Source organism: Nansenia antarctica (genome assembly GCF_963989245.1).
Source record: "Nansenia antarctica genome assembly, chromosome: 13".
In the NCBI taxonomy this organism is placed as follows: Eukaryota; Metazoa; Chordata; class Actinopteri; order Argentiniformes; family Microstomatidae; genus Nansenia; species Nansenia antarctica.
In genome coordinates this window covers 24,221,023-24,248,203 of record NC_137683.1, presented here as the reverse complement: position 1 = coordinate 24,248,203, position 27,181 = coordinate 24,221,023, and the positions used below count along the sequence as shown (strand labels likewise).

Genomic DNA, 27,181 nt, shown 5'->3' with positions numbered 1-27,181 from the left:
GTGTGAGTTTTAATTAATTGTGTGTGTTAATTAATTAATATAATTAATCAATCAATTAATTAATTAATTCGTTATACTTTGCATCTTGAGGAAAAATGATGCACGTGGTCTTCTGCATGTTTGCACCCTTTGTAGGCTGCGTTCGTACATTTCGCTCGGAGAGCGCCGGAGCGCACACTGGGTTCAAAGTCATAAAATGAGTAATTTGATTGGACAAGAGACATTCCATGATTCTTGACGTTAGAATGATAAGGTTCTATCTCAATTTTTGTCAAAATTTTGTTTTTTACATAATCTGATCCATTAGGTGTTTATTAATGCCTGTGTGGTGTTATTTTAAAAATGTTGACATTTTTTAGTTAGTAATTCATATAATACAAAGGTTCCATCTCACAAAACATAATGGAATGTAAACACTTTGACGTTCAATATCTCTGAACTGCCCTAAACGGAGATAGAACCTTATAATTCTAAGCTCACGATTCCATGATTGCTGATCAGATTTCCAGAGCAAAATTTGCGAACGCAGCCTTTGTAATTAGTAAAAAAAAAATCAGGACACATCACGTCGGGAGGAAACGTAACGGGAGACACACGTCACAGGCTACGTTGGCTTTGCAACAGTTGAGAAAAAGTTTTAGACCCCCTCCCTTCCTTCCCCTCTACCACCACCGTATGTTTTTGTTGGGGGAAAAGTTGCGGGGTAGCTGACCGTGTGAATGTTGCGTGTGCGTGGTCTGATTCACCCCCCTCGGCCAATAGGGACATGATCGATCTGCGATCATTAGATGATTAGGTAGATAGAGGGAGAGAGGTGCTTCAACTTTTTACATTTTGTAACAATTTTCTAAAAGCTTTACTGGCCACCGTTTCACCTCCTCACCCCCCCTTCTGGTTGAGCCAGCTCGCTGCTACCAGCCCCATTCTCTCTCTCCCATGATAGTTTGGTGGTGGTGGGACAGCTGAGAAAGAGAGAAAAGGGGAGCTGGGATCATCGAAATGGCGGAAACTAAAATAATCTACCACATCGACGAGGAGGAGACGCCGTATTTGGTGAAGATCCCCATCCCGGCCGAGCAGATCACTTTGTTGGATTTCAAACAGGTCTTGAACAAGCCCAGCTACAAATTCTTCTTCAAGTCTATGGACCAGGACTTCGGGTGAGTGAGTCAGAGACAGACAGACAGTGATTTGGTGTCGCGTTTACAAGTCCTCCATGCAAAACGATCATGGTCTCCCCGATCCACATAAAGCATTTAAAACGTCATCTGAGTTGATACAATGTTGCAACAAAAACCTCTCCTCTTGTCTGCCACTCCCCAACTTACATGAATCGTTGCTATTCTTTGTTACAATCGCACCGATTTGAGAGCTGTGTTCCCAGATGCATAACGTGATCAGAGTTTATTAAGCCTCCAATGCTCACATCATGATCATACATACACGATTCACTCACTGTCAGTTGTCATTACGAAAATGAATCCGATAATTTAAAAAAGGTGGATAGTTTAAAATGTTGATCATGCATTAGTTAGAAGACGTGAGATTCGTCTACGGGTCGTTTTTAGGCTCAAGTCAGATCAGCAAAATTCTATCAGGTGACAAAATTGTGACAAGGCCTGTGATTTGTGCAAGCTGTTATTTGGCCCCCGTGTTTTTAATGTTGAGCACCATTCAATTCAATGTCACCAAAATGTCCCAGTTTTGTGAATGATTGTCGCCTATCTATCAAAAAAAAAGTGTTTTTTATTGTTTTTTATAAAAACACAACACCATGTATACATTCAATCAATCAACAAACAAACAATCAGACATTTAAGACATTTCAGGCAATCAGACATTACATTCAACAACAACCAACATTAAACTAACTAAAGTGCTCAGTGTTCAGTGTAGTGTTCAATGTTCAGTGTTCAGTGTTCGGTATCTATCAAAAAAAGGGAGGGGAATGGGGGGTGATTGTGGGAAGAATGAAACAATTGCATTCGCCTACCTATCTGTTCACCACCCCACCCTTCACCCAAGGCCATAGCATAGAGCATGAATAACTCGAATTATGCCTGAAAACAGAACTACCTGCATAACAGCTTCACACCATCCACAGTGTCACTGCAAAGGAGAAATACAACCTCTCTCTCGGTTGCTTTACTCTGCCACTAATCCTCACCCCTCTCTCTCTCTCCCCACTCCCATCATCTTGTAAAAAAAAATATCCTCTGTTTTTTCTTCCTTTTGGGCTACCAGCCAGGCTTTCTGTCTCCCTTTACACCCTGGCCTGGTCTGGTCTGCTAGCAACCCTTTTATACTTCCCCTCTCTCTCTCTCCTTTCTCCCAGCTAAACCCTCGACACTGAAGGAGCTGTCTCCTCTCTCAATGAATCTTTCTTTGGTGGCCCTGTTCTGTCTGTCTGTTGTGCATTTCTCTAGGTCGAATGGAATGCGTGTTTGTGGTGAGTTTGCCTTATGAGACCTAGGGCTTCTGTTAAACGCATCGCAGTTTAAACTGACTTAAAAAACTGGCCTTCAACGATTTTTTCCTTCTTAGTATATTAAATCACACTAAGATTTACTATCAGAATGTAGACCGGGTTATTATAAGTATACCTTTGGTACTCCACTATAGTCCTACGTCAATAGCCACAGTTAGTAAAGTCTAGTTCAGTCAAATAGTTGTTTATTACTGTACAGAAACCTTTGGCTTTCAAGTAGAGCGCGGGCCTACAGGTCATACAAAGTGTAGACATGAAAACACTATTCTAGACAAGCCCTCAAAGAGAACGCAAAAACAAACCATTTGATTTAACCGTTCCTTAGGATCTGGCCTAAGTAAGTGTGTATCAGTGTGCGTTTTAGTTTCCATCAGTGTGAGCCAGCTGTCAGGCTGGCTGTGTGTGGCAGTCAGAGCAGCGTGGAGCAGCAGGCCAGGGGGACCTGGGGTTGGAGAGAGGCCATTTGCTGGGTGTCTGTCTGGAGCAGAGTCAACAGGAAGAGAGGGAAAGAGAGAAAGCGGGAGGGTGGGGGTGGTGCATCGGGGTTTTGGGTGTGCTGCTGAAATCACTGTGTTGGAGGGGGGGGAAGGGGCGTGGGTCGGCGATTAGCCTTGATGGGAGAAAAGAGATGCCACAATGTGTGTTTGAGGTGGTGTGAGGAATAAATAACAACTCAGAGGTGGGGGGGTGGGTGGGTGGGGGCAAGAATTTCGGATTTAGTATTCCAAAGGGATTCTGAATATGTGAGATGTTAAGAGAGTGTTAAATGGCTGGAGGTGAGGTCATTTGTTTGTTTGGGACACTGAGGTATGAGGAGAATTACTCTGTTAGGAGTAGAATGTTACATCTCTTTGTCCATTTTCTGGATGCCAGATGAGTACAGAGAGAGAGAGGGAGAAAGAGAGAGAGGGAGAAAGTAGTGAAAGATGAGAAAGAGGAAGCAGAACAAAGGAGAGATAGGCGGCGTGAGGAAAAAGATTCACTAACCCAGCACACACACACACACACACACACACACACACACAAAACATTCTGTGACGAGCCTCCTAAGTGCCCACAACAATCTGTCCCTGTGCTAACACTCACCCACAGAACCAGCCCGAACAGCTGCTTCCAAAACCCTAGTGGGCCCTTACCACTCTCACCACACCACGCACGGACACGCGCACGGACACGAGAAGGAAGCGTAGAGGCAAACGATGCTGAAAAAAGACCTCGTGAGCAGTTAACTCGTGAGGACTCTGGACAGCCAAGTGTCCCTCTTGTGTCCGGTCCTAAGCACGTCTGTAATAGCATGGCGTCTGAGAGAGAAATTATACAGGAGATGTTCATTCACAGACGTTGTTGAGACGTGTGGGAGGAAAGTATAGTCAGACAGGCGACTCTCGAAAGAACTTATCTAGTGGTCTCTTAAAGTTGTAGTGTGTGTGTGTGTGTGTGTGTGTGTCCCCATTTCTTACTTTCTGCTTTGAATAGGCCTAATGATGGTGAGTCATTGTGGAATGCACACAAACACAGCCGACTCCATATGTGTACCGACTCCGGTATGTGTTGTTGTTGGGTCTCTTTTGTTTGTGTGTTTTTGTCGAATATCATTTACATTGACATTTTTTGGCATTTAGCAGCCGCATTCATCCACAGCGACTCACAACAAACAACCTGTGTGTGACCTGGCGTCTCACCTCCAATACCTCTTGTCTCCTCAGGGTCGTGAAGGAAGAGATCTCAGACGAAAGTGCCAAGCTTCCCTGCTTCAACGGGAGAGTGGTGTCATGGGTAAGAGTACAGGGGAAGAGCACAAAGGAGCAGGAGGGGGGGGGGGGGCAACTCCAGAATATTATATTCTTTTTCCAGCACTGGATTGTAAAAGTTAGGATGCCCAGAACTTGTAGATGACTGCTAAAATCGACACAGCAGCTGTCATATGTATAGTATGCTGCTCCCTCAGTGAGCTCTGATCCAGAATCAGAGAGTAAAGCAAAGTCAGTTTTGAGATTCTGAGTTTTAACGGGTGCCATGTTGGCACCGAGCGTTGTTAAGACCGATTACGTGATCTGGTAAGAATGCAAACTAGAATGTTCTTGTCATGGGCTGACGGGTGCCAACATGGCGGACAGTTTGCCAAACTCTTTACTCTGCGTCTCTTTTTCTATATGGCTCTGATTTGAACAAACCCAAATATAAAAACAGAAATGAGGAGAAGTACTTGTTTGTTAAATAAATAAAAAAACAGACTGACTTGCCTGTGATCATCTCAACTCTGTCTCTGATCAGGTTTGACCTTATACTGGCTTTAAACATACTGTGTCTTATCAGGGTTTACCTTATACTCTGGCCTTAAACATACTGTCTGATCAGGTTTGACCTCATACTGGCCTTAAACATACTGTCTGATCAGGTTTGACCGTAAACATACTGTGTCTGATCAGGTTTTACCTTATACTGGCCTTAAACATACTGTCTGATGAGGTTTGAGCTTATACTGGCCTTAAACATACTGTGTCTGATGGTTTACCTTATACTGGCCTTAAACATACTGTGTCTGATCATATTTGACCGTATACTGGCCTTAAACATACTGTCTGATCAGATTTGACCGTATACTGGCCTTAAACATACTGTCTGATCAGATTTGACCTTATACTGGCCTTAAACACACTGTATGCATACTGCCTCCCAGAATGCATTTCGCCGGGAGCGGAGAATTTAAACCTCCATTTTAAACCTCCATTAGCTAAAATATGTAATTTTGGCTTTACAAGTGTTAACATGTCATTTTATGAAGTTTTAATATGTTTTCAGGCGAGAAAGTAACCACATATATTCCCAAAATGTGTCCAGTTTACCAAAATAAATAAAATAGTTTATATTTCTGATCTGATGATTTTTTGCGTCTTCTGTTCGCTAGCTGCGTTCGTAAATTCGCCCTGGAAATATGATCAGCACTCATGGAATGCCTCTTGTCCAATCAAATTACCTGGTCCCCCTTTATGACGTTGCACCCTGTGTGCGCTCTCAGAGCGATTTTACGAACGCATCCTACGTTGCTTACCTTCACTCACTCAACAGAAATATCGTAACATAACTACAACACGTTGTAAAATGATTTGGGGGGCCAATATCTTTATTTAGCTCAAGTAACTAGCTTACTATATTGTTGTCTTAACAGTTGGTAAAATAACATGATTAAAATAAATATATATGAGCAATAACATATCGTGGGCTGCAGCAAGCACAAAAACAACCCAACCTGTCCGTCTGAAGCGACAATACTGGGATCATTCGTGATTGGGCTACAAGCAGTCAAATACTAGGTGAACATGTGTGTAAGACACAAATAAACGTGGATTTCATGCATTTCAAGTGGCATATTTGTAATCATGACGACTAGCCTGGTCTAAGAATGCATTTCACCATGTTAATGTAGTGAAAATACCACCGCTCATCCGTTATCAGACTTAGCTGGGGTGCTGCAGCTGAAGAGTATCAAATAGAGTGCAAGAAAGCAGCATCTGCACACTCAAATATGTGCAAAAAACGATGTTTTTTGGCTATCGGACAATGTAAACAAAAGCTGTATGACGGGTTTGTATGATGCAGTTTGACGAGGCTGAAAGCGCACAGGGTTGCCAGATGGGGTTGACAATTTACAGCCTAAACTTTCTATAACCTAAAAATCAAGTAGCCCATTCGGCGGTAACCCGCCCCATCTGGCAACCCTGCACGCAATCCTGCAACCCTGGATGCGAAATGCATTTTGGGAAATAGGACCCGAGCTAGTGTCCATCGTAACTGACTTAAATTTTTCCGGAAGTAATTGCTCACATACTAAATTTCTCACATACTCAAATCTCGCATACTGTACAGTGTGAACGCACTACATACTCAAAATCTACGTCATATCTAGTATGAGTAGTATGCTAGTACGCTATTCCGAACACAGCCCGTGTCTGATCATGTTTGACCTTATACTGGCCTTAAACATACTGTCTCTGATCAGGTTTGACCGTAAACATACTGTGTCTGATCAGGTTATACTCTGGCCTTAAACATACTGTCTGATCAGATTTGACCTTATTCTGGCCTTAAACATACTGTGTCTGATCAGGATTTACCTTAAACATACTGTGTCTGATCAGGATTTACCTTAAACATACTGTGTCTGATCAGGGTTTATCTTATACTCTGGTCTTAAACATATGTACCGGTAGTCTAGAGACAAAACATTGTGACTCGCCCCAGATCAGAGGACGGGGACAAAAGTGTCTGCTAAGTGCCTAAGAAGAAGCCAGGGGGGGGATTAAAGGAGTGGGACAAAGAGAGGAGGCCACAGGGACTGATACGTGATAGCACCGTGGGGAGGATGGAGGGAGCCCGGAGAAGGGCTGTTTCATAGTCTCACACAGAGAGAGGAAAAAAAGACAGTCATTAAAGAAAGAAGAAGAAAGAAGAAAAAAAGTGTCATACGTGGCACAATGCTGTACAGTCTACACCGGCAGCTGAGGTTCGATTCAATTGAACTTGTGACTCTTGTTCCCCCCCCCCACCCCCCCATGGTCAAATTGGTCATACAATCACCGTGACCGTTTGAGTATTTAAAGAAAAACGACCCCTGACCATAACTATTACCTACTAGACTAGGTAGACTCACTAGTAGATGCTACCAGTTTTCAAGCTAAAAAGCTGGTTTGCATGGGCATTAGTTTGTAAGCAAATAGTGCACAGTGCTATGGCTGGTTTGTCAGCCCTTTTTTAACAGCCATAGTCTTGGCTCCTAGAATATGGATGGCTATTCCATGCACACTTCCTACAACTCTCTCTGACACACACACGCACACACACAGTCATGTCATTCTGAGGTGAAAATATGATAATTGTCATTGTCATCATCGCTGTTTTAGAGGCTCCCTGATCAGATGTGTGTGCGCGTGTGTGTGTGTGCACGAGTCTCTCTTGTCGCTCTCTTGTTGTTTAATGGAGGGAGGTGGGTTATGTGTTACGTATGGGTTGCATTTCAGTTCCCTGAGATTTTCATCTGAAAACATTAAAGATGTTTGTGTGTGCCAAAGCAATTAACATGTTACCCTCTTTTTCTCCCACCCTGACCCATCTCTCCCTCTCCCCCCCCCACCTTTACTTTACTCTCTCCTTTTCTCCCTTCCTTTCAACTTGTGTTCACTCTTCCTTCTTTCCTCATCAACCTTTGTTTCCCCTCTTTCTACATCCACCCCTCTTTTTTCTCCAATGTTCTCGGCTTCCCACTTTTCCCTCCCTCCATCCCTCTCTCTCTTGCCTCACCCACACCTCCCTCTCTCTCTCCATTCCCTCCTCTCCTCCTCCTCCTCCTCCTCCTCAGTTGGTCTCGTCAGACACCCCCGCCACAGAAACCCCAGCTGCGGCCCCCCCTCCAGCGGAGGCCCGAGCCCAGCCCTCGCCCCCACCCCCGCCCCTGCCCCCCCCGCCCGTCGAGAGGCTGGGGGGAATCGGAGACTCAAGACCCCCATCCTTTCAGTAAGCTGCCTCCCAACACACACACACACACACACCTCTCGCCTTCAATCTCTCTCACACACACACACCTCTCGCCTTCAATCTCTCTCACACACACCTCCCTCAGTCACACACACACACACACACACACACACACACACACATCCCTCAGTCACACACACACACACACACACACACACACCTCCCTCCACCTCAGTCACAACACATCACAGTGTCCTTCTCTCCTGTGGATCAGACTTGAATACCTCCCTCCCTCTCCGGTATTTAGTTACCTGCTCTTACAGTTTAATGCAGCAGCCGCCGCCATCTGAACCATCCTGAGCTGTGTGCCGCTCATTCACTCCCAGCACAGCAGCACCTGTTTCAGGGGGAACAGGTTTCACCATATTGTCTAGCCTCGATCCTGAGATGTACTGCGATCCCATCGCACTCCCTATTCACACACTTTGTATAGTGTCTTCACGGGGCTGTAACATGAGCAGTACGCTAGCAGAGGAGGGGGGGGGGGTTGGGGGTTTATGTGTTAAGTGCTATTTGTGGTTTATTAGATAATGTATGTCACGAGAGCTCCAAAGTATGAGCTCATTTTTTCTTAATCTCTAAGTCCCTGGGCAAGTAAAAGAAAAACCAAAAAGAAACTGCTAGAACAACGGTTATGATATCCACAATGACACGGCCCTCCACTCAGCCTCGTCCTCTCTTCCCAGTCCCAATGCGGCGGGCAGTGTGGACACCCTGGACGAGCAGACGGAGACTGAGTCCGTGGTGTCCTTCCGGAGAGAGAGGCCCAGACACAGGGAGAGCCTGGAGCAGCACGGTGAGGGGACGACTGGCGTAGCGCTCGCTAGCTAACAGTACTTCTTCATGTTTATGTGTGTGCTTTCGAAGGGACGGGTCGCTCCGAGCGTGAAATGAACCAGACGTGTTTCGGAGCAAACTTTTGCTGCTCGCTGCGAGCCTCGTAAAGCTTGTCGTCGGGTTTTAGCGGCGGTTTACGTTGACGGCGTGAAACGTTATATTTATATTGGATATCTGTCTCTCTCTCTCTCTCTCTCTCTCTCTCTCTCTCTGTCTGTATCTTTCTCTCTCTCTCTCTCTCTCTCTCTCTCTCTCTGACGCCCCAGGCCCTCGGGTAAACGGACAGAGCCGTCTGGAGCGCCACCTAGCGGGCTACGAGAGCGCCTCCACGGTCATGAGCAGCGAGCTGGACACCACCAGCTTCTGTGACTCTGAGGACGACGACACCATGAGCAGGTGAGAAAGGTGGACGGGGAGGGGGGAGAGAGGAAAGAATGAGTGAGGGTAAAAGGAGTGGAGAGGAGAAGGCTAATTCTCGACACATCCACCGTGTTGCTTTCATCTATCATGTGTTCTTAGATTCAATTCAACTTTATTGTCATTGCAGAGTACAAGTACTAGACAACGAAATGCAGTTTAGCATCTAACCAGAAGTGCATATAGTGATATAAAACATGATAGTGATAAGTGAAAGGTACAGTATGGCAAGTACAGTAGTTAGAGATTATTACAGGAGAGGATAGCAGTAAGCTATGTACAGTTAAGGTCGCTATGTACAGTATGGTGTATGTACACAGATGTATAAATAGAGGCTATATCAAAAGAGGTGTGTACAAATGTGGAAACATATGGTACGTATAAGGGTGGTATGTGCCGCAGTAGTGCAAAGGTTAGATGAGTGTTCACAGTGACCAGGGGTGTGTGCAAACAGCAGTAGCAGGGGGTGGGGGGTGGGTTCAACAGTGTGTGTGTGGGGGGGGGGAATTGTTCATCAGAGTGTGTGGGGGGGATTGTTCATCAGAGTGTGTGTGTGTGGGGGGGGGGGGGGGTGGGTGTTGTTCATCAGAGTGACAGCTCCGGGAAAGAATGTGTTCTTAGATCAGTATATGTGCGAAGGAGGAGGGGATGGACGTGGAGGAGGGGAAGCTACTTCAGATGACTGAGGTGCACCCAGCGCCCCCTGGTGGTCTGACGTGTCCGTGTCTGACCCCCTCACCCCGCAGGTTCAGCAGCTCCACGGAGCAGAGCACCGCCTCACGGCTCCTCAAACGCCACCGTAGACGCAGGAAACAGCGCCCCCCGAGGCTGGAGAGGGTAATTACACCCACGGACCTTCAGAAAAGTTTCCAAAGTCAAGAAATTATGTTGTTGTCGTCGATCCAACTCTTTTTCAAAGTCAACTAGTGATGATCCTGGTAGGAGGGGGGGGTCGGAGAGTCAGTGGGTGTAGAACAGTGGTGATTGGATGGGTGTCATTGGATGGGCTTTGTTTTTTATGTTTTGATTGGGTTTTCTTGTGTTTCTCCCTAGGCCTCGTCCTTCAGTAGCGTGACAGACTCCACCATGTCCCTGAACATCATCACCATCACACTCAACATGGGTCTGTACACACTCCTCCACAACACCTCCTCTCTCTCTACCGTGCCTCCCACCTTCTCCTTACTCTTATCACTTTGTCATTCGCCGTCCTGCCGTTTGTTTTTACGCAGGATTCAGCACCCCCCCCCCCCCCCCCATCCTCTAACTTCCTTTGAAATTGTAGAAACGTCCTAAAAAAACAAACCTGACGATGTTCCGTTGACATTTCTACCGTTTAGCAGACACTTTTATCCAAAGCGACTTACAGTTAGAGGTTACAGGGACCGTCTCCCTGGAGTAACTTAGGCTAAGTAAATGGTAAATGGTCAGGTCAAATACTGACTTTTATATAGCGCCTTATTCTAAAGTGCTTTACAATGGCCTCTCATTCACCCAATCACACACACATTCACACACCAGTGGCGGCAAGCTACCATGCAAGGCGCCCGGCCTGCTCATTGGGAGCAATTTGGGGTTCAGTGTCTTGCCCAAGGACACCTCGACATGTGGCCAGCCGGGGGTTTGCCCGGACCGCTGATCTGCCGACCATGCGATCATTAGACGCCGGCTCTACCTCCTGCGCCACAGCCGGCCCCTTACAGGCTTACTCAAGGGGCACACTATAAGTCCTGACCTCCCGATCACCACTCCAACTCACTATCCACTAGGCCACCATTACCCCTCCAATGATCCCACCCTCTCACCCAACCTCTCCCTGTCGTGTCTCCCCCCCCCACAGAGAAGTACAACTTCCTGGGCATCAGCATCGTGGGTCAGAGCAACGAGAGAGGCGACGGGGGGATCTACATCGGCTCCATCATGAAGGGAGGGGCCGTGGCCGCCGACGGACGCATCGAACCCGGGGACATGCTTCTACAGGTGAGGGGCGGGTGGTTCTACAGGTGAGGGGGCGGGGGGGGGGGGGCATGCTTCTACAGGTGAGGGGGCGGGGGGGACGGCGACGACATGCTTCTACTGGTGAGGGGGCGGGGGGGGACATGCTTCTACAGGTGAGGGGGCGGGGGGGGGGGGACATGCTTCTACAGGTGAAGGGGCGGCGGGGGGACATGCTTCTACAGGCGAGGGGGCGGGGGTGGGGACATGCTTCTACAGGTGAAGGGGCGGGGTTGGGGACATGCTTCTACAGGTGAAGGGGGGGGCGGTGGGGGGGATATGCTTCTACAGGTGAGGGGGGGGGGGACATGCTTCTACAGGTGAGGGGGGGGCGGTGGGGGGGACATGCTTCTACAGGTGAGGGGGGGGGGGACATGCTTCTACAGGTGGGGGGGGGACATGCTTCTACAGGTGTCGGGGGGGACATGCTTCTACAGGTGAGGGGGGGTGGGAGACATGGTTCTACAGGTGAGGGGCTTGGGGCTTTTTGCATCTCAAAAAGTAAAGTGTTCACCAGTGGGTCTCACTGCTCTGAGATGAGGTTGATGAGGTTTCCACGGCTAAACTAAATCTTCTAAATGTCCTCTTTGTCCTCCTACCAAAGGTGAACGACATCAACTTTGAGAACATGAGCAATGACGACGCGGTACGAGTCCTGAGGGAGATTGTGCATAAACCAGGGTGAGTCTGACTCTGTACTTCTCTTATATATACTATACTATACTGTATATATGTTTTTAGGGCATTTCTGCTTCATTGGACTAGAGTAGAGACAGTAGAGATTGACAGGAAAGATGGGTGAGAAAGAGGAGGGATGACATGTAGGATATGTCGACGGCCAGAATCGAACCGAGGACCCTGCGATTATATGGCATGCGCCTGAGTGTGCTACGCCACCAAGCGTCCCCTGTACTTCTGTTACAATACCTGGTCAGACCTGTGATGATGATGATGATGATGATGATGAACGACCCTCCCTCCCTCCCTCTCTCAGACCCATCATCCTGACGGTGGCTAAGTGCTGGGACCCCTCACCTCAGGGCTACTTCACCCTCCCACGCAGTGAGTTACACCTGAACCCCCCCCCCCCCCTCCCCACCCACCCGCCTTCACCCAGTAGAGCTGTTCATTCGAGCAGTCTGTGGTGGGAACTCAAGACTCAATGTTGGTGGTCCATGTTGTCTTAACCCGCCCCACACCCCCTAACCTCCCCCGCGCTGCAATACCAATGTCGAGGAACCGAAGCCAAAGAATTTGTATCTCGTGTACTTGTACAGTGAAATGTAATAAAAGCGATTCCGATCTGGCTCTGTAGACGAACCCATCCGGCCCATAGACCCGGCGGCGTGGGTGAGTCACTCTGTGGCGTTGACGGGGACCTACCCTCCCTACCCCGGCAGCTCCTCCCTCAGCACCATCACCTCCAACTCCTCCGTCACAGAGACAGAACGTGAGTAGTGCCGTCCCTGTCTCTCACTCTCTCATCTCTACCGTATCTGTTTTTTCGGCCTTTTCCGACTCAGCCTGGCTTCTCTCATTTCTGTTAGTTGTCTTCATGTGTGTATTTTGGGGTATGTGTCTTTTTCGGGGTTATTCTCCGTTTCTGATCCCTTTTTAACTCACACTTTGTCTGTCAGTCTACCTCCCTTTGCTCTCAGCTCTCTCTCTAGCTCTCTCTCAGCTCTCTCTCTATCTCTCTCTCAGCTCTCTCTCTCAGCTATCTCGTGTTATTGTCGTCCATCCATCCTATTGTGGTCTGCTAGGTAGTTCTACCAGACCTTGGCACAGGAAATCTCTGTCCACATCTGTCTTTCTCTTCTTTTTATGATTGATGGCTCTCTCTCCTTCCCTTTCACCCTTATTCGTTCCCTCTATCAATCTCTCTCTCTCTCTCTCTCTCTCTCTCTCTCTCTCTCTCTCTCTCTCTCCTCTCTCTCTGCAGGTTTTGACGACTTCAACCTGTCCCTTCACTCTGACATGGCGTCTGTGGCTAAAGCCATGGCGTCCCCTGAGTCAGGCCTGGAGGTCCGAGACAGGATGTGGCTCAAGATCACCATCCCCAACGCATTCCTGGGTGAGGGAGGGAGGGAGGGAGGGAGGGAGGCGGGCAGGAAGGGGAGAAGGGAACAGTTGTGTGGGGATTAATATAAATTCGAATTGGAAACGGGGGGCAGAAAATCTAATGAGCTGTGTGTGTGCGCGTGTTTGTGTTTGGTCCCGGCTGCGTGAGTCCAGGCTCTGACGTGGTGGAGTGGCTGTACCATCACATCGAGGGTTTCCAGGACCGCCGCGAGGCCAGGAAGTACGCCAGCAACCTGCTGAAGGCCGGCTTCATCCGCCACACCGTCAACAAGATCACCTTCTCCGAGCAGTGCTACTACATCTTCGGAGACTTCAGCGACTGTGAGAACTGTGAGTAGAGTAGAGGGGGGTGGGGAGGGAGGGGGGGGGGGGGGCGGGCTGGCTGTCTGACTCGCAACTAAAACTCGATACTTCTGAACCACAGATCTGAACCGAGTCATCCGCCAATACTCTGGCCATGAAAAACACCGTGAATAGGAAAACTGGAATAATTTCGAGATGCAAAAAGATGGTTGTGTGTGATGGTCGTCAACATCGCGCCCACAGTAGCAGTCTCTCTAGTCTGACCTGATTCGAAAACCTCATGTCCGAACCAGTTCTTCTAACCCGTTACTTTTCTTTACCTCTTCCCCCACCATCCCCCTCGTCCCTCTAAGACATGGCCAACCTGTCCCTGAACGACAACGATGGCGGCTCCAGCGGGGCTTCGGACCAGGACACCCTGGCCCCCCTCCCCCTCCCGGGGGCCACGCCCTGGCCCCTGATGCACACCTTCCCCTACCAGTACCCCCAGCCGGCCTACTCCAGCCAGCCACCGCCCTACCACGAACTCTCCAGCTACAGCTTTGCACCGGGCAGCGCCGGGAGCCAGCACAGTGAAGGTGAGCCTTGTGTGTTCTAACCCCCCCCTCTGTGTTCTAACCCCCCTGTGTGTTCTAACCCCCCCCTGTGTGTTCTAACCCCCCCCTCTGTGTTCTAACCCCCCTGTGTGTTCTAACCCCCCCCTGTGTGTTCTAACCCCCCCCTCTGTGTTCTAACCCCCCCCTCTGTGTTCTAACCCCCCCCCTCTGTGTTCTAACCCCCCTGTGTGTTCTAACCCCCCCTCTGTGTTCTAACCCCCCCTCTGTGTTCTAACCCCCCCTCTGTGTTCTAACCCCCCCTCTGTGTTCTAACCCCCCCTCTGTGTTCTAACCCCCCCTCTGTGTTCTAACCCCCCTCTGTGTTCTAACCCCCCCTCTGTGTTCTAACCCCTCCCTGTGTGTTCTAACCCCCCCTCTGTGTTCTAACCCCCCCTCTGTGTTCTAACCCCCCTCTGTGTTCTAACCCCCCCCTCTGTGTTCTAACCCTCCCTCTGTGTTCTAACCCTCCCTGTGTGTTCTAACCCCCCCTCTGTGTTCTAACCCCTCCCTCTGTGTTCTAACCCCCCCCTCTGTGTTCTAACCCCTCCTCTGTGTTCTAACCCCTCCCTCTGTGTTCTAACCCCTCCCTCTGTGTTCTAACCCCTCCTCTGTGTTCTAACCCCCCTCTGTGTTCTAACCCCTCCCTCTGTGTTCTAACCCCCCCTCTGTGTTCTAACCCCTCCCTCTGTGTTCTAACCCCCCCTCTGTGTTCTAACCCCCCTGTGTGTTCTAACCCCTCCCTGTGTGTTCTAACCCCCCCCTCTGTGTTCTAACCCCTCCCTCTGTGTTCTAACCCCCCTCTGTGTTCTAACCCCCCTCTGTGTGTTCTAACCCCCCTGTGTGTTCTAACCCCTCCCTCTGTGTTCTAACCCCTCCCTGTGTGTTCTAACCCCACCTGTTCTCTCTCTCTCCAGGGAGCCGGAGCAGCGGGTCGACACGCAGCGAGGGCGAGAGGCGGCGGGGCAGCAAGGGGGGTGCGGGCAGCACGGCGGGGGGCAGCGGAGAGAAGTCCCCCTCGGGAGGCGGCGGCGGCGGCGGGGGGGAGGGCTCTCGCTCGGGCAGCGGCAGCGAATCGGAGTACTCCACCCGCAGCAGCCTGAGGCGGGACCACGGCTCGGCCACGCCCAGCGAGCACAGCCAGCACAGCCAGCACAGCCAGCATAGCCACGCTTCCCAGCGGTCCCACCACCACCGCGTGCCCATGCAGCCCCACATGTCCCCCTACCCGCCCGGCATGCCCCTGCCCTACAACCCCATGATGGTGATGATGGTGCCCCAGCACCCGCACCCGGCCATGGGACACCCCCACCCGCACGGTCACCCCCAGCTCCACCCCTCCACCCAGCTCCACATGGGCCTGCCTCTGCCGGCCTCCACCCCAGGGGGACCCCCCGGAGCCCCCCCGACCCGCGACCTGGCGTCCGTGCCCCCCGAGCTGACGGCCTCGCGCCAGTCCTTCCACCTGGCCATGGGCAACCCCAGTGAATTCTTTGTAGATGTGATGTAGTAGGAAGAGGGTGGAAAGGTTATCGGGGGTGTTACTGTCTGTATGTGTGTGTGTGTGTGTTCAAACGGTTGGTGTCATTTCTACTCTGGTAAGAAACAGGGTTCAACAGTGAGCGAGAGATGAGCAGTGAACAGTGAGCGAGAAATAATGTTCTCACAATCTTATCGATAGTAAAAAAAAAAAGATACATGAGTTGCATACGGCTTGTTCCATTTTTTGTTTGTTTTTTGTGTTTTTTGAAACCCAGTTCTAACAAGCAGTTTGGTTCTGTGACTAGCCAGTTTCCTGACATGAAACAACGCTGCTGGGCTTCATATCAATAAGCAAACTCCCCTTCTGTTTTAGATTTTTTTAATTTCCAGACCCTATTGGTTTTGGTTTACGCTTCCCACACTCCATATGTGAGGAGGCGGTTATGTGTTTTTCTAACTTGAATTCGTTAGTAGCATCATGTTTGTTTTTCCCCTACACGGGACTGGGGGTGTGAGGAACAGTAGTCGTCTTTCATTGAAATGACTGAAGAAAATGTGCTCTCGCTCACTTGAATTTACCACAAGTGCACTGAACGGTGCTTGTACAGAGGACGTTTAGTGTTCTTAGATGCGATCCCCTAAGACGGAGATTAAACCGATCATACGTGCCTTGATTCACATTTTATATAGAGATGACATTTGAGAAGAGTATCTTGAGCACCTTAGACCTGAAATATACTATACCGGTATTTCATTCACTCCTGCTCAACTCTGTTACCAACAATGGGAGGTGTATTTTGAATTTGTGTGCCAACTATATATATATTCTCTCTCTAAAGGACTTGCCTGTGTATATAATACCTCTCATGTCAATGCAATAGTTACAGAATGGTGAACTATAATGTGAAACTCAACGATCAAACGATGGCAGGCAGTCGATACGTCTGTCTAGTAATCAGTGGGCGAGACGTGTAAAGCAGTTTAGGTCTAGGTGGTGTAGAAAATGGTACATGTGGAGGAGGAGGGCACACCAGAAACGGTACTTTGGGGGTTTTATAAGGTATCTCTTCTAATAACTGTGATCCCTCTGAGCACTGCCACATATTTTGTATGTTACTGACCCCACACGAAGCATGTGACACACGAAGCATCCATTTTGGACACGAAAGAGTGAATATAGATGTATAACCGAACCATAAAGGTGCTAAATGAAGAGTCAATATTTCAAAGAACGGCAGTGTCACCTTAAGGCGCCATATTGTTTGATTTCATATCGTCACTTTTTGTTTCTGTATTTGAGAATAAATTTGTAATAGACAGAAATTCAAAGAAGTCTGTGTTTTTTTGTTTGTTTGCATCGGTTAACTGAGAAATGTTAATTGTTCTGACATTTGAGCTCAATCGATGGCGGTATGCAAACGGAAAATTGGTTTAGCCCATCTCAGTGGCTAAACCTCAGGAACCATACATCTAAACCACAGTCCATGTCACCCAGACCAACCATAACCCACCCTGAACCCTGGACCAACGCCGCATCGCCCACCATCTACACACCCCATCACCTACACACCCCATCACCCACCCTCCACCACCTGCACCCTCCACCACCTACACACCCCGTCACCTCCCCCAGCACCACCAGTTCCAGCAGAAGCCCATCGTTGAATTGAAATTTAATTGATATGAGGCCGACTGGCAATCGGAAGGTCTCTGGTTCGATCCCTGCCTCAAGAGGAAACTGCAAGGCACTGAACTCCTAATTGCTCCAGGGGTGCTAACTATGGCCGACCCCGTCCCTACAGCGAAAAACAAACAAACAAAAAAACAACACATGATGCCCAATCCCATTTCTTTTTTAGTTTTACCCCTAACAGTCTGAACAGTGGTTGAAGAGGTAGTGGTTGAAATCTTCCCCTATGTAATGGGACAACCCTTCAAGACCCCCTGGGAGGACCATACAGTTAGCCTGGGGTGTGTAGGTGGTGGAGGGTGTAGATGTGGATCAGTTCTGGTAGAGATGCCCCTGTATCCCACACAGATTGCAGGGTCAGGTTGCACACATCTGGCAGTTCCCTGGCCAGATGTGTGCAACCTGTCAGTCACTGTCAAATGCTGAGTTGTGTGGATTGATTCACTCATTCACCACGTGCCGTCGATCGTTGTCATGGAAATAATGTCTGTTCAGTTTGTCAGGTTGTGTAAATGCGCCTGAGTGAGTGAGGAGAGGACATGTCCTCATAAGCCCCCCCCCCCCCCCCCCCCACCCATCTGAATATGGGACAGAGTTCACGTTGGTGTTACAGATACTGTACGGATCTGACTAGGTTATGCAACAATGTCACCTAGCTTCAAAATCAAAGCAATGCAGTGAGACTTAGGTTATTGGAATGTTCTGAGGTCACATTGTTTTGATCTCCAGTAATTGTTATGCAGTGGCGGCTGGTGGTGATACTGAGTGGGGGGGCTAATAAATCCATTAGGCCTAGGGTCTATACCAGGAGTGGGCAATTCATTTTCACAATGGGCCACATGAGAAACTGGGACTATTGTGGAGGGCCGGACCAGTAGGCTGAACTTAATTCTGCTATTACTTTTATCGCTTTATAAAAAGCAGTAAATGATATGGTTTTGACTAGCTGCTACTGGTAAGAATACATGTTACGATAAGGCTATGAAAATGTGGAGTAGGTCAAATATAGAAGAGCAAGAGGACTCATTTAAACACAGGGAAGTAAATGCAGCTATAGTTTTGACTTTTTGCAACATCAGTTTGCGCCTATTATTTATTAACATTACATACATACAACATTACGAGTCACAGTGTAGTATTTCTACCTTCTGAAATGATGGCTAGGACTGGTGATATCAAGCGAAAGGTTCTTTATATACAAATCTGCTGACATCCACTTGTGATCACTTTCTTTTTCAATAAAACGAGCTATTAGTTAGATATTCACTTTCAATTCAATGTACAATTCACATTTCTCAAAAACAACAAACTGTCAACTTCTATGACGTCTTTCGACAAGACATTCTGGAACCTGCAGTTCTTATTCTTAGCTAATACAACAGAAATGTACTTCTGTCAATCAATCATGTAACATATTAATCAATCTATTTTAACTGTGAATCAATCATGTAACATATTAATCAATCTATTGTAACTGTCTAACTAACTATAAAGTTACAACACACAGAAGCATCTGAGTAGAAAAAGCAACAAGTGCTTTTGATATTTTTCAGTTCTTTTTTGTGTTCAGTGAGAAAAGTCCAGTCTGCCTTGGGCTTGAACAAGTGCACTGAAGTCTGGTTGAATGTCTGAGGTGGAGATGCGAAGGACAGCTGACAGGTGATCCATCAGTGAGAGAGGATCTGTATCTGTATTTGTTGAACTTCATCACTGAGAATGTTTGTTCACATGTGTAGGTAGATCCAAAGAGAACTAGCATCCTCTGAGCATGCCTCCTCATGTGTGGAAAGTTCTCCTCTTTGAGAGAAGAGTAAAAGCCCAGCAGTGATACTGACTTAAAGTGCTTTGCCAGTAGTGTATCAGACTGCAGGTCAATGAGTTCGAGCTGAACGTCGCTGGGTGTATTATCCACACTGCAGGTTAAGGGAGAACAAATCATGTTCATTTCATTCTCAACTGTTTTGAAGTCTTGAAATCGCCTTGAAAACTCACCATGCAACTTTTTTGGGGGGACTTATATTCTGCAACTTTTTTTTTCCAAGACTTTTATTCTGAAACTTCTTTTTTTCTGACTTTTATTCCGAAACTTTTTTTTCCAGACTTTTATTCTGAAACTTTTTTTTCTGACTTTTATTCTGAAACTTTTTTTCCAGACTTTTATTCAGAAACTCTTGTTTTCAGACTTTTATTCTGAAACTTTTTTTTCTGCCTTTTATTCTGAAACTTTTTTTCAGACTTTTATTCTGAAACTTTTGTTTTTCAGACTTTTATTCAGAAACTTTCGTTTGACCTTGTGTTATTTGAACACCGTTTGGACGATGTGCCCCCTGTCTCTTCACTTCCAATTTTTCCTACATTAACGAAAATGGATGAGAAAGTAAATAATCCACCTAGTTTAGCATGCTAATACCCGCAATTGCCGCTTCACTTCACTACTCTTCTCCCCAGTCGGCCTGCCCTCACTGTACTGTACTGCTACGCCCTGTCATTGGTCAAAAGTCAGCCTGGGCTGAATTAATTTAGCCCAAATTTTCGGGAAATCAAGGCGGCGCCAACACACCTGTCAATCACGATGTGACAACAATGATTGGAAGATGATGCTGATAAAAAATCTGCACATTTAGATATATCCTGAGTTTTTTGTGTCTCTAGGTTCCACCAAAATCAATCAGTTCTAAGGTTGAACAATTATTATATATTAATTATATTATATCAGCTTCTGATAATTCTCCTATGTTTATTAGCTATTAAAAAACAGCGACTACATTACTAGACTAGATTACGAGACTGTCTCTCAGTAATCTGTATTTGTAAATCGCTTTGGATAAAAGCGTCTGGTTAAAATGTTCAATATCGGTGCTTTCTTCCTCCCACAAGGGGGCACTGTAGTACATCATACATTCATTCAACACCTCCATTCTCATGACAACGGAGGTCTGGCTGAGATATTCACAGTGTTTGCCAAGACCTCTGTGAAAGATGAGAGGACAGATGGGAAAGTGTGCCCAAACTTTTGACTGGTACTGTACGTAACAGATGCTTCCTTCCTTCCTTCCTTTCCTTATTTTCTTTTCTTTTTTACCTTCCTTCTTTCCTTTCTTCTCCCCGTCTGTCTTCACTATCTGTCAAATAAAATGAAAAATGAGTGGGACTGCCCCACTCATTAAAAAAGAAAAGAAAAGACGGGAGTATTTAGAAACCTCAAGAGTAAAGCAGACTCTTTATGTAGAAACCTGGTATCTTGCCCCTGTCTCCCCCTGTAGGTGGACCACGCTGCCAACAGGACCCAGTTCGGCGACAAAATTCACAACTACGGAACCGTCCAGGAGAAGGTGGCCTGCATGGCCATGCTGCACTATCTCACCGAGCTCAGTTGGCACCAGGACACTCACCCATATATCTTCTTGGCACCATCTCGTCATCACAGGCTCCCTTCAACTGTGCTGTGGGTCTCTCTCTGTGCCCTGCAGTCTATGGCCTACAACACCATCAGTGGCAACACAGACAGCGGAGCTGCAGATTTCTAGATTGAAGCTGCCATCAGCAAGATCTTCTCCTCTGTAAGTATCCAGTACCAGTACCTTCTTTCTCTAGCTTGCATGCAATCTCTCTTTATTCTACGTTGTACCATAACTGTTATTATTATGGAGTGGTACTGTTCTTTGTGATAAGAATTGTTATCAAAGCAAGAGATTGTTATTAAAGCAAGGTGTGTCAACTATCAGCGTGATGATAAAGCCCTCTGTCCTCCCCAGTAGGTACATTTATAGCCCGAGTAGAACACTGAGACACATCCACTGCTGTTGTACCGTAACCATACCGTTCATGTCTTCCATTCGGCAATGGACTCCACCACCACAACAACAATGGACCCCACCACCACAACAACAATGGACCCCACCACCACAACAACAATGGACCCCACCACCACAACAACAATGGACTCCACCACCACAACAACAATGGACCCCACCACCACAACAACAATGGACCCCACCACCACAACAACAATGGACTCCACCACCACAACAATGGACCCCACCACCACAACAATAGACCCCACCACCACAACAATGGACCCCACCACCACACTGTAATCTCTTTCCCCTGTTTATAAATGGTCATCCTTAGAAGGGACATGAGGAGAAACAGAGGAAGTGGAAATGTGGCGAAGTGACTGAGTAAGTGAATGAGTGAGTTATCAAACACAGCCATGCAAGATTGTACCTAAACAAAAATAAATAAACACAGCTTTTTCCACAGTAAACCAGAGCCCAGCCCGACCCGAATCAATTGTCGGAAAATCCGCCTGGCTTGTCCTGAAATGTGAGCTAGTGTGAATGCTTCAGGGTGTGTTGACGCTGTGCGTCTCTGACAGGAAGCAGCGTCGACCGTGACTGATGAGTGCATCCAGATCATGGGCAGTATGGCCGTCATGAAGGTGAGCGACCGGCCCCGTTCCAATAGTTTACCTTCGCTTCCTTCCCTCCTACCTATAAGCATGTTTAACCTTCCCTCCTGCCTATACACAGTAAGCATGTTTAACCTTCCCTGCTGCCTATATACAGTAAGCATGTTTAACCTTCCCTCCTGCCTATACACAGTAAGCATGTATAAACTGCAAGCATTCGGGGAGCTGACATGAGATGGGATGGAGACAGTTAAGATTCACAGGAAGGATGGGTGAGAGAGGAGGGATGACATGCATATGTTGAGGGTCGGAATCAAACCAGGAACCTTGCGATGATGTGGTATGAGCACCCCCACTCTTAACCCGTTTCCACGTTACTCACATTTGGACACGGACCTGCTTCGTCCGACACTTCCTCATACGTCATAGATATGTGTGCACGTGGTGTAGCTGGTAGTTGTAGTTCTCATGTTTATAATGTAGTCCGTTCTCTCACGCATGACATTTCAATGATAATTCTACTATGTGCTGGACTGGTACTTTACTGGTGTGATGTAATGATTGGGAATACGGTCAATTACATTTGCAGGAAAAGTGCTATACTGTGGTGGGTTAACATAATTCACCCCCGGAACTAATAGTTGGGAGTATTGTTCCGTACGGAGGGTTAAGTGGGTGGTACTCAGTTTTAGTTCCTGTTTTAAGTGTGTGGTAACAACTTGTTCATGTCTATTAATAAACGTCTAGCGGTGACATTTGATACGCCGCCTCCGACTCCCGTCTCTCGGCACTCCATTGGTGACCCCGACGTCAGTCCCGTTGAAGTATCCGAGACTGAACCGAACATGGCAAATAACGCCGTTTTTCTCAAATTGCCGGAGTTTTGGGAGACGTCCGCGGCAGCATGGTTCGCTCAGACGGAGGCGCAGTTCGCCCTCCGTGGGATTGCAGACGACGCTGCACGCTACTACCATGTCGTCTCGGCTCTGGGGAGCTCCACTGCAGCCAGAACGGTGGGCTTCATTACAGCTCCCCCTGCCCTGAATAAATATACAGCGTTTAAGACTCTCCTCCTCAGGACCTTCGGACTATCACGGTCGGAACGAGCCCGACGTCTGTTCGCAATTCAGGGGCTGGGAGACAGCAAGCCTTCCCAGCACATGGACATGATGCTGAACCTACTAGGTACAGAAGAACCAAATTTTCTTTTTATTGAACTGTTTCTTCGGCACATGCCTGCACATGTACAGACGGCGCTCGCTAATACGACTATTACGGAACCCCGTGAGTTAGCAGAGGAGGCTGACCGCTTCTTCCTAGCTACCCAGCGTTTTACCCCTGAAGTGCTAGCCCCGACACACAATTACACTCCCCCTGGCAGAGACAGGCTGGCTAACATGGGCCCACCTACCACCGATAGCCGTACTAGCCCAGGCATGTGCTATTTCCACTCACGCTTTGGCGCGAAGGCGAAGAGGTGCCGCTCCCCTTGCAACTACGGCTCGGCGGGAAACGGCAAAGCCTGCGTTCGGTAGTGGCTATGAGCGTGGGCACAGCAAACCAGCTACTGTTCATCAGAGACACTCTCTCCGGGTGCAAATTCCTCTGTGACACCGGTGCTCAGAGGAGCGTCCTGCCTGCGACAGTGGATGACACCGCCAGGGGAGGTCATGGCCCACATTTAAAGTCCGCTAACGACGCCCCCATCCGCACCTATGGCACGAAAGCTGTAGACCTATGTTTCGGGGGTCAGCGGTTTACATGGGAATTCGTCACGGCCGACATCTCTTTCCCCCTCCTCGGTGCAGATTTCCTATGTGCTCACGGACTGCTCGTGGACGTCAAGAACAACCGCCTGGTGGACGCACTGACATTCTCCTCACTTGCATGTGTCCGCGGTGAGGCGACATACGGTGGGCTCTCCAGCTCACTCTCAGAGGGTGACAACTATCAGCGCCTGCTCAGCGAGTTCCCCAGCTTGACACAGCCCACATTTTCCGCCACCACTACCAGGCATGGGGTGGAGCACCACATAGAGACCAAGGGCGCCCCCATCTACGCTAGGGCCCGGCGGCTCAACCCCGACAGGCTAGCAGTCGCTAAGTCTGAGTTCGCCAACATGGAGCGCCTTGGTATCATCCGCCGCTCAGACAGCCCATGGGCCTCACCGCTACACATCGTGCCGAAACCAGACGGCGGATGGCGACCGTGTGGCGACTACCGCCGCCTCAACGACGCTACGACACCCGACCGCTACCCAGTCCCCCACATTCAGGACTTCTCTGCGCATCTGGCGGGTAAGCTGGTTTTCTCAAAGGTGGACCTAGTGCGTGGCTACCACCAAGTCTCCGTGCACCCTTCAGACATTCCCAAAACGGCGGTGATCACGCCGTTCGGGCTATTCGAATTCCTACGCATGCCGTTTGGACTTAAGAATGCGGCCCAGTCCTTTCAGCGGCTAATGGATTCGACGCTCAGGGAAATGCCATTCCTATTCGTCTATTTGGACGACATCCTCGTTGCCAGCTCCTCGGTGGAAGAGCATCTGGCACATCTCCGAGACCTCTTCACGAGGCTCAGCCAACATGGCCTGATCATTAACCCGGCGAAGTGTCTGTTCGGGTTACCCTCCATCCGATTCCTTGGGCATCTCATCAACAAAGATGGGGCCGCCCCCCTCCCATCGAAGGTGGAGGCCGTTTCCGCCTTCCCCCGCCCACACACAGCTCGAGCACTCCGAGAGTTTCTCGGAATGGTGACTTTTTATCACCGGTTCATCCACCGTGCAGCCCACACCATGCACCCGCTGTACGAGGCTATGAAGGACAAATCCCCCAACCAGGCCATCGACTGGACGGCCGTGAGGGAAGCCGCCTTCATTGCCACCAAGACCGCCCTAAGCCAGGCCGCCATGTTGGCCCACCCGTCACCCAAGGCCCCTATTGCCATCACCACCGATGCGTCCGACTACGCCGTCGGCGCGGTGCACGAACAATGGGTCGCAGGCGCCTGGCAGCCGCTCGCCTTTTTCAGCCGTCAGTTGACGCCCAGAGAGCGCAAATACAGCGCGTTCGACAGGGAGCTCCTTGGCCTCTTTTTGGCAGTCCGCCACTTCCGGTTCCTGCTGGATGGCCGTGAGTTCACGGCGTTCGTGGATCACAAACCCCTCACGTTCTCCATGTCCAAGGTGGCCGAGCCTTGGTCTGCCCGCCAGCAGCGCCAGCTCTCGTACATATCTGAGTACACCACAGACATCCAACACATCGCTGGCAAGTCCAACGTGGTCGCGGACTGTCTCTCCAGAGCGGTCGTCGGGGCCGTTCAACTGGGTCTCGACTACCTCCGCATGAGTGCGGACCAGGCCTCCGATCACGGGGTCCAGACCCTCAAGAACGCGGACACAGGCCTACGCTTGGAGGATGTCGCAGTCGGTGACTCAGGCGCAAAACTGCTGTGCGACTTCTCTACGGGCCAGCCGCGGCCGCTAGTCCCTGTGAACTGGCGCCGGCCCGTTTTTGAGGCTGTACACAACCTCTCCCACCCCGGCAGGAAACCATCCGTAAAATTGGTTTCTGAGAAGTTCGTATGGCAGGGACTCAAGAAGGAGGTAAGGGGCTGGGTCGACACGTGCGTGGCCTGTCAACGCGCCAAAGTACACCGCCATACCAGAGCCCCTTTTGAGCCCTTCACTGTTCCTGAGAGGAGGTTCGACCACGTCAACGTCGACCTTGTGGGACCACTGCCCGCCTCTCACGGCTTCACCTACCTTTTCACCATGGTGGACAGGACGACCCGCTGGCCCGAAGCCGTTCCCCTCTCCTCGACGGCGTCTTCCGACGTGGCCCGTGCGTTCATCGGCACGTGGGTCGCGCGCTTTGGGACCCCGTCTGACCTGTCCTCTGACCGTGGCTCGCAGTTTACCTCGGAGCTGTGGAACGCTGTAGCTAGTGGTTTGGGGGTAAAGCTGCACCGCACTACTGCCTATCACCCCCAGGCTAACGGTTTGTGCGAGCGGTTCCACCGCTCAATGAAGGCGGCCCTACGCGCGAGTTTGACGGACGGCAACTGGGTGGACAAACTTCCATGGGTCATGCTTGGCCTCAGATGTGCCCCCAAAGAGGACTTCAGGTCCTCGTCTGCCGAACTCGTGTACGGCCAAACCCTACGAGTCCCCGGGGATTTCATCCCGGATGCCACTGTCCCCTGGTCTGCAGCCAGGCAGCGCTCCTCCCTACTGGAAGCCGCTGAGGTGTTCGCACCCGTCCCCACTTCACAGCACGGTACCCCTGCTTTCCGGGTCCCCACCGAGCTGCGCTCGTCAGACTTTGTCTTCATTCGCCACGACGCCCACCGCGGCCCCCTACGCCCCCCTTACGATGGCCCGTTCAAGGTCCTACAACACGGGGACAAGACCCTGGTGGTGGACGTTGGTGGTAGACACGAGACGGTCTCCATTGATAGGATCAAGTCCGCTCACGTGGACGTTTCCCGGCCATTGGAACTGGCTCAGCCCCCACGCCGTGGCCGCCCCCCCATGCCCCACCCCCCGCCCCCGGTCGCGGTGCCTTCAGCTGCCCCTGCCCCTGCCCCTGTCCCGGTTCCCCCTGCCCCGGCCCCGGCTGGCCCTGCCCCTGCCCCGGATGCCCCTGCGTCCCGCACCCGCCGGGGTCGGCTCGTCGTCCCTCCCCGACACAGGGATTTTGACTATGGGTGAATTCTGGGGGGGCTTGTGTGGTGGGTTAACATAATTCACCCCCGGAACTAATAGTTGGGAGTATTGTTCCGTACGGAGGGTTAAGTGGGTGGTACTCAGTTTTAGTTCCTGTTTTAAGTGTGTGGTAACAACTTGTTCATGTCTATTAATAAACGTCTAGCGGTGACATTTGATACGCCGCCTCCGACTCCCGTCTCTCGGCACTACAATACAAATAAAAGTTATTATTATTATTATTATCAACCATTCATAATAAATAATTTAAATGTAATAAACTCATATCACAGAGAATTGATACCCAGCCTGATTACTCTTTATAAAACATCACAACGTTTTGGGATTCTCCTAGATTTTTATTGAAGTTCAACATCATTTTTCAGCTTTGCAAACCTGATTACCAATGCAGGCAACTATGAAGGTGGTCTCTGGAGAGGCTCAAACAACAACAAACAAACAAACCCAAAAAAATCTTCAGGCTTCTCAGCTCAAAACCGTTAGGCAAAGGTAAGATGATGCTGTAATGGGACCAGATAGACCAGATAGACCAGATAGAAGGCCCTCACTACTCTGGCTACTCGTCGCTGTGTCAGACGATGTATTCATGTCGATGTATTCATGTATTTGCCAGACTGACAAC

General features: G+C 49.3%; 1 protein-coding gene across 1 annotated transcript; it reads left to right on the top strand.

The window, feature by feature from the left end:
- Positions 1-948: 948 nt before the first annotated feature.
- On the top strand, positions 949-17,041 carry dvl2 (dishevelled segment polarity protein 2). The gene is made up of 15 exons (XM_080543958.1): positions 949-1,160; positions 4,195-4,264; positions 7,845-7,999; positions 8,707-8,816; positions 9,124-9,253; positions 10,021-10,111; positions 10,328-10,397; positions 11,115-11,254; positions 11,874-11,950; positions 12,264-12,331; positions 12,585-12,719; positions 13,212-13,343; positions 13,505-13,681; positions 14,008-14,232; positions 15,165-17,041. The coding sequence occupies exons 1-15, from the start codon at positions 1,000-1,002 to the stop codon at positions 15,755-15,757; spliced, it is 2,334 nt and encodes a 777-aa protein (XP_080400084.1). The 5' UTR covers positions 949-999; the 3' UTR covers positions 15,758-17,041.
- Positions 17,042-27,181: the final 10,140 nt, after the last annotated feature.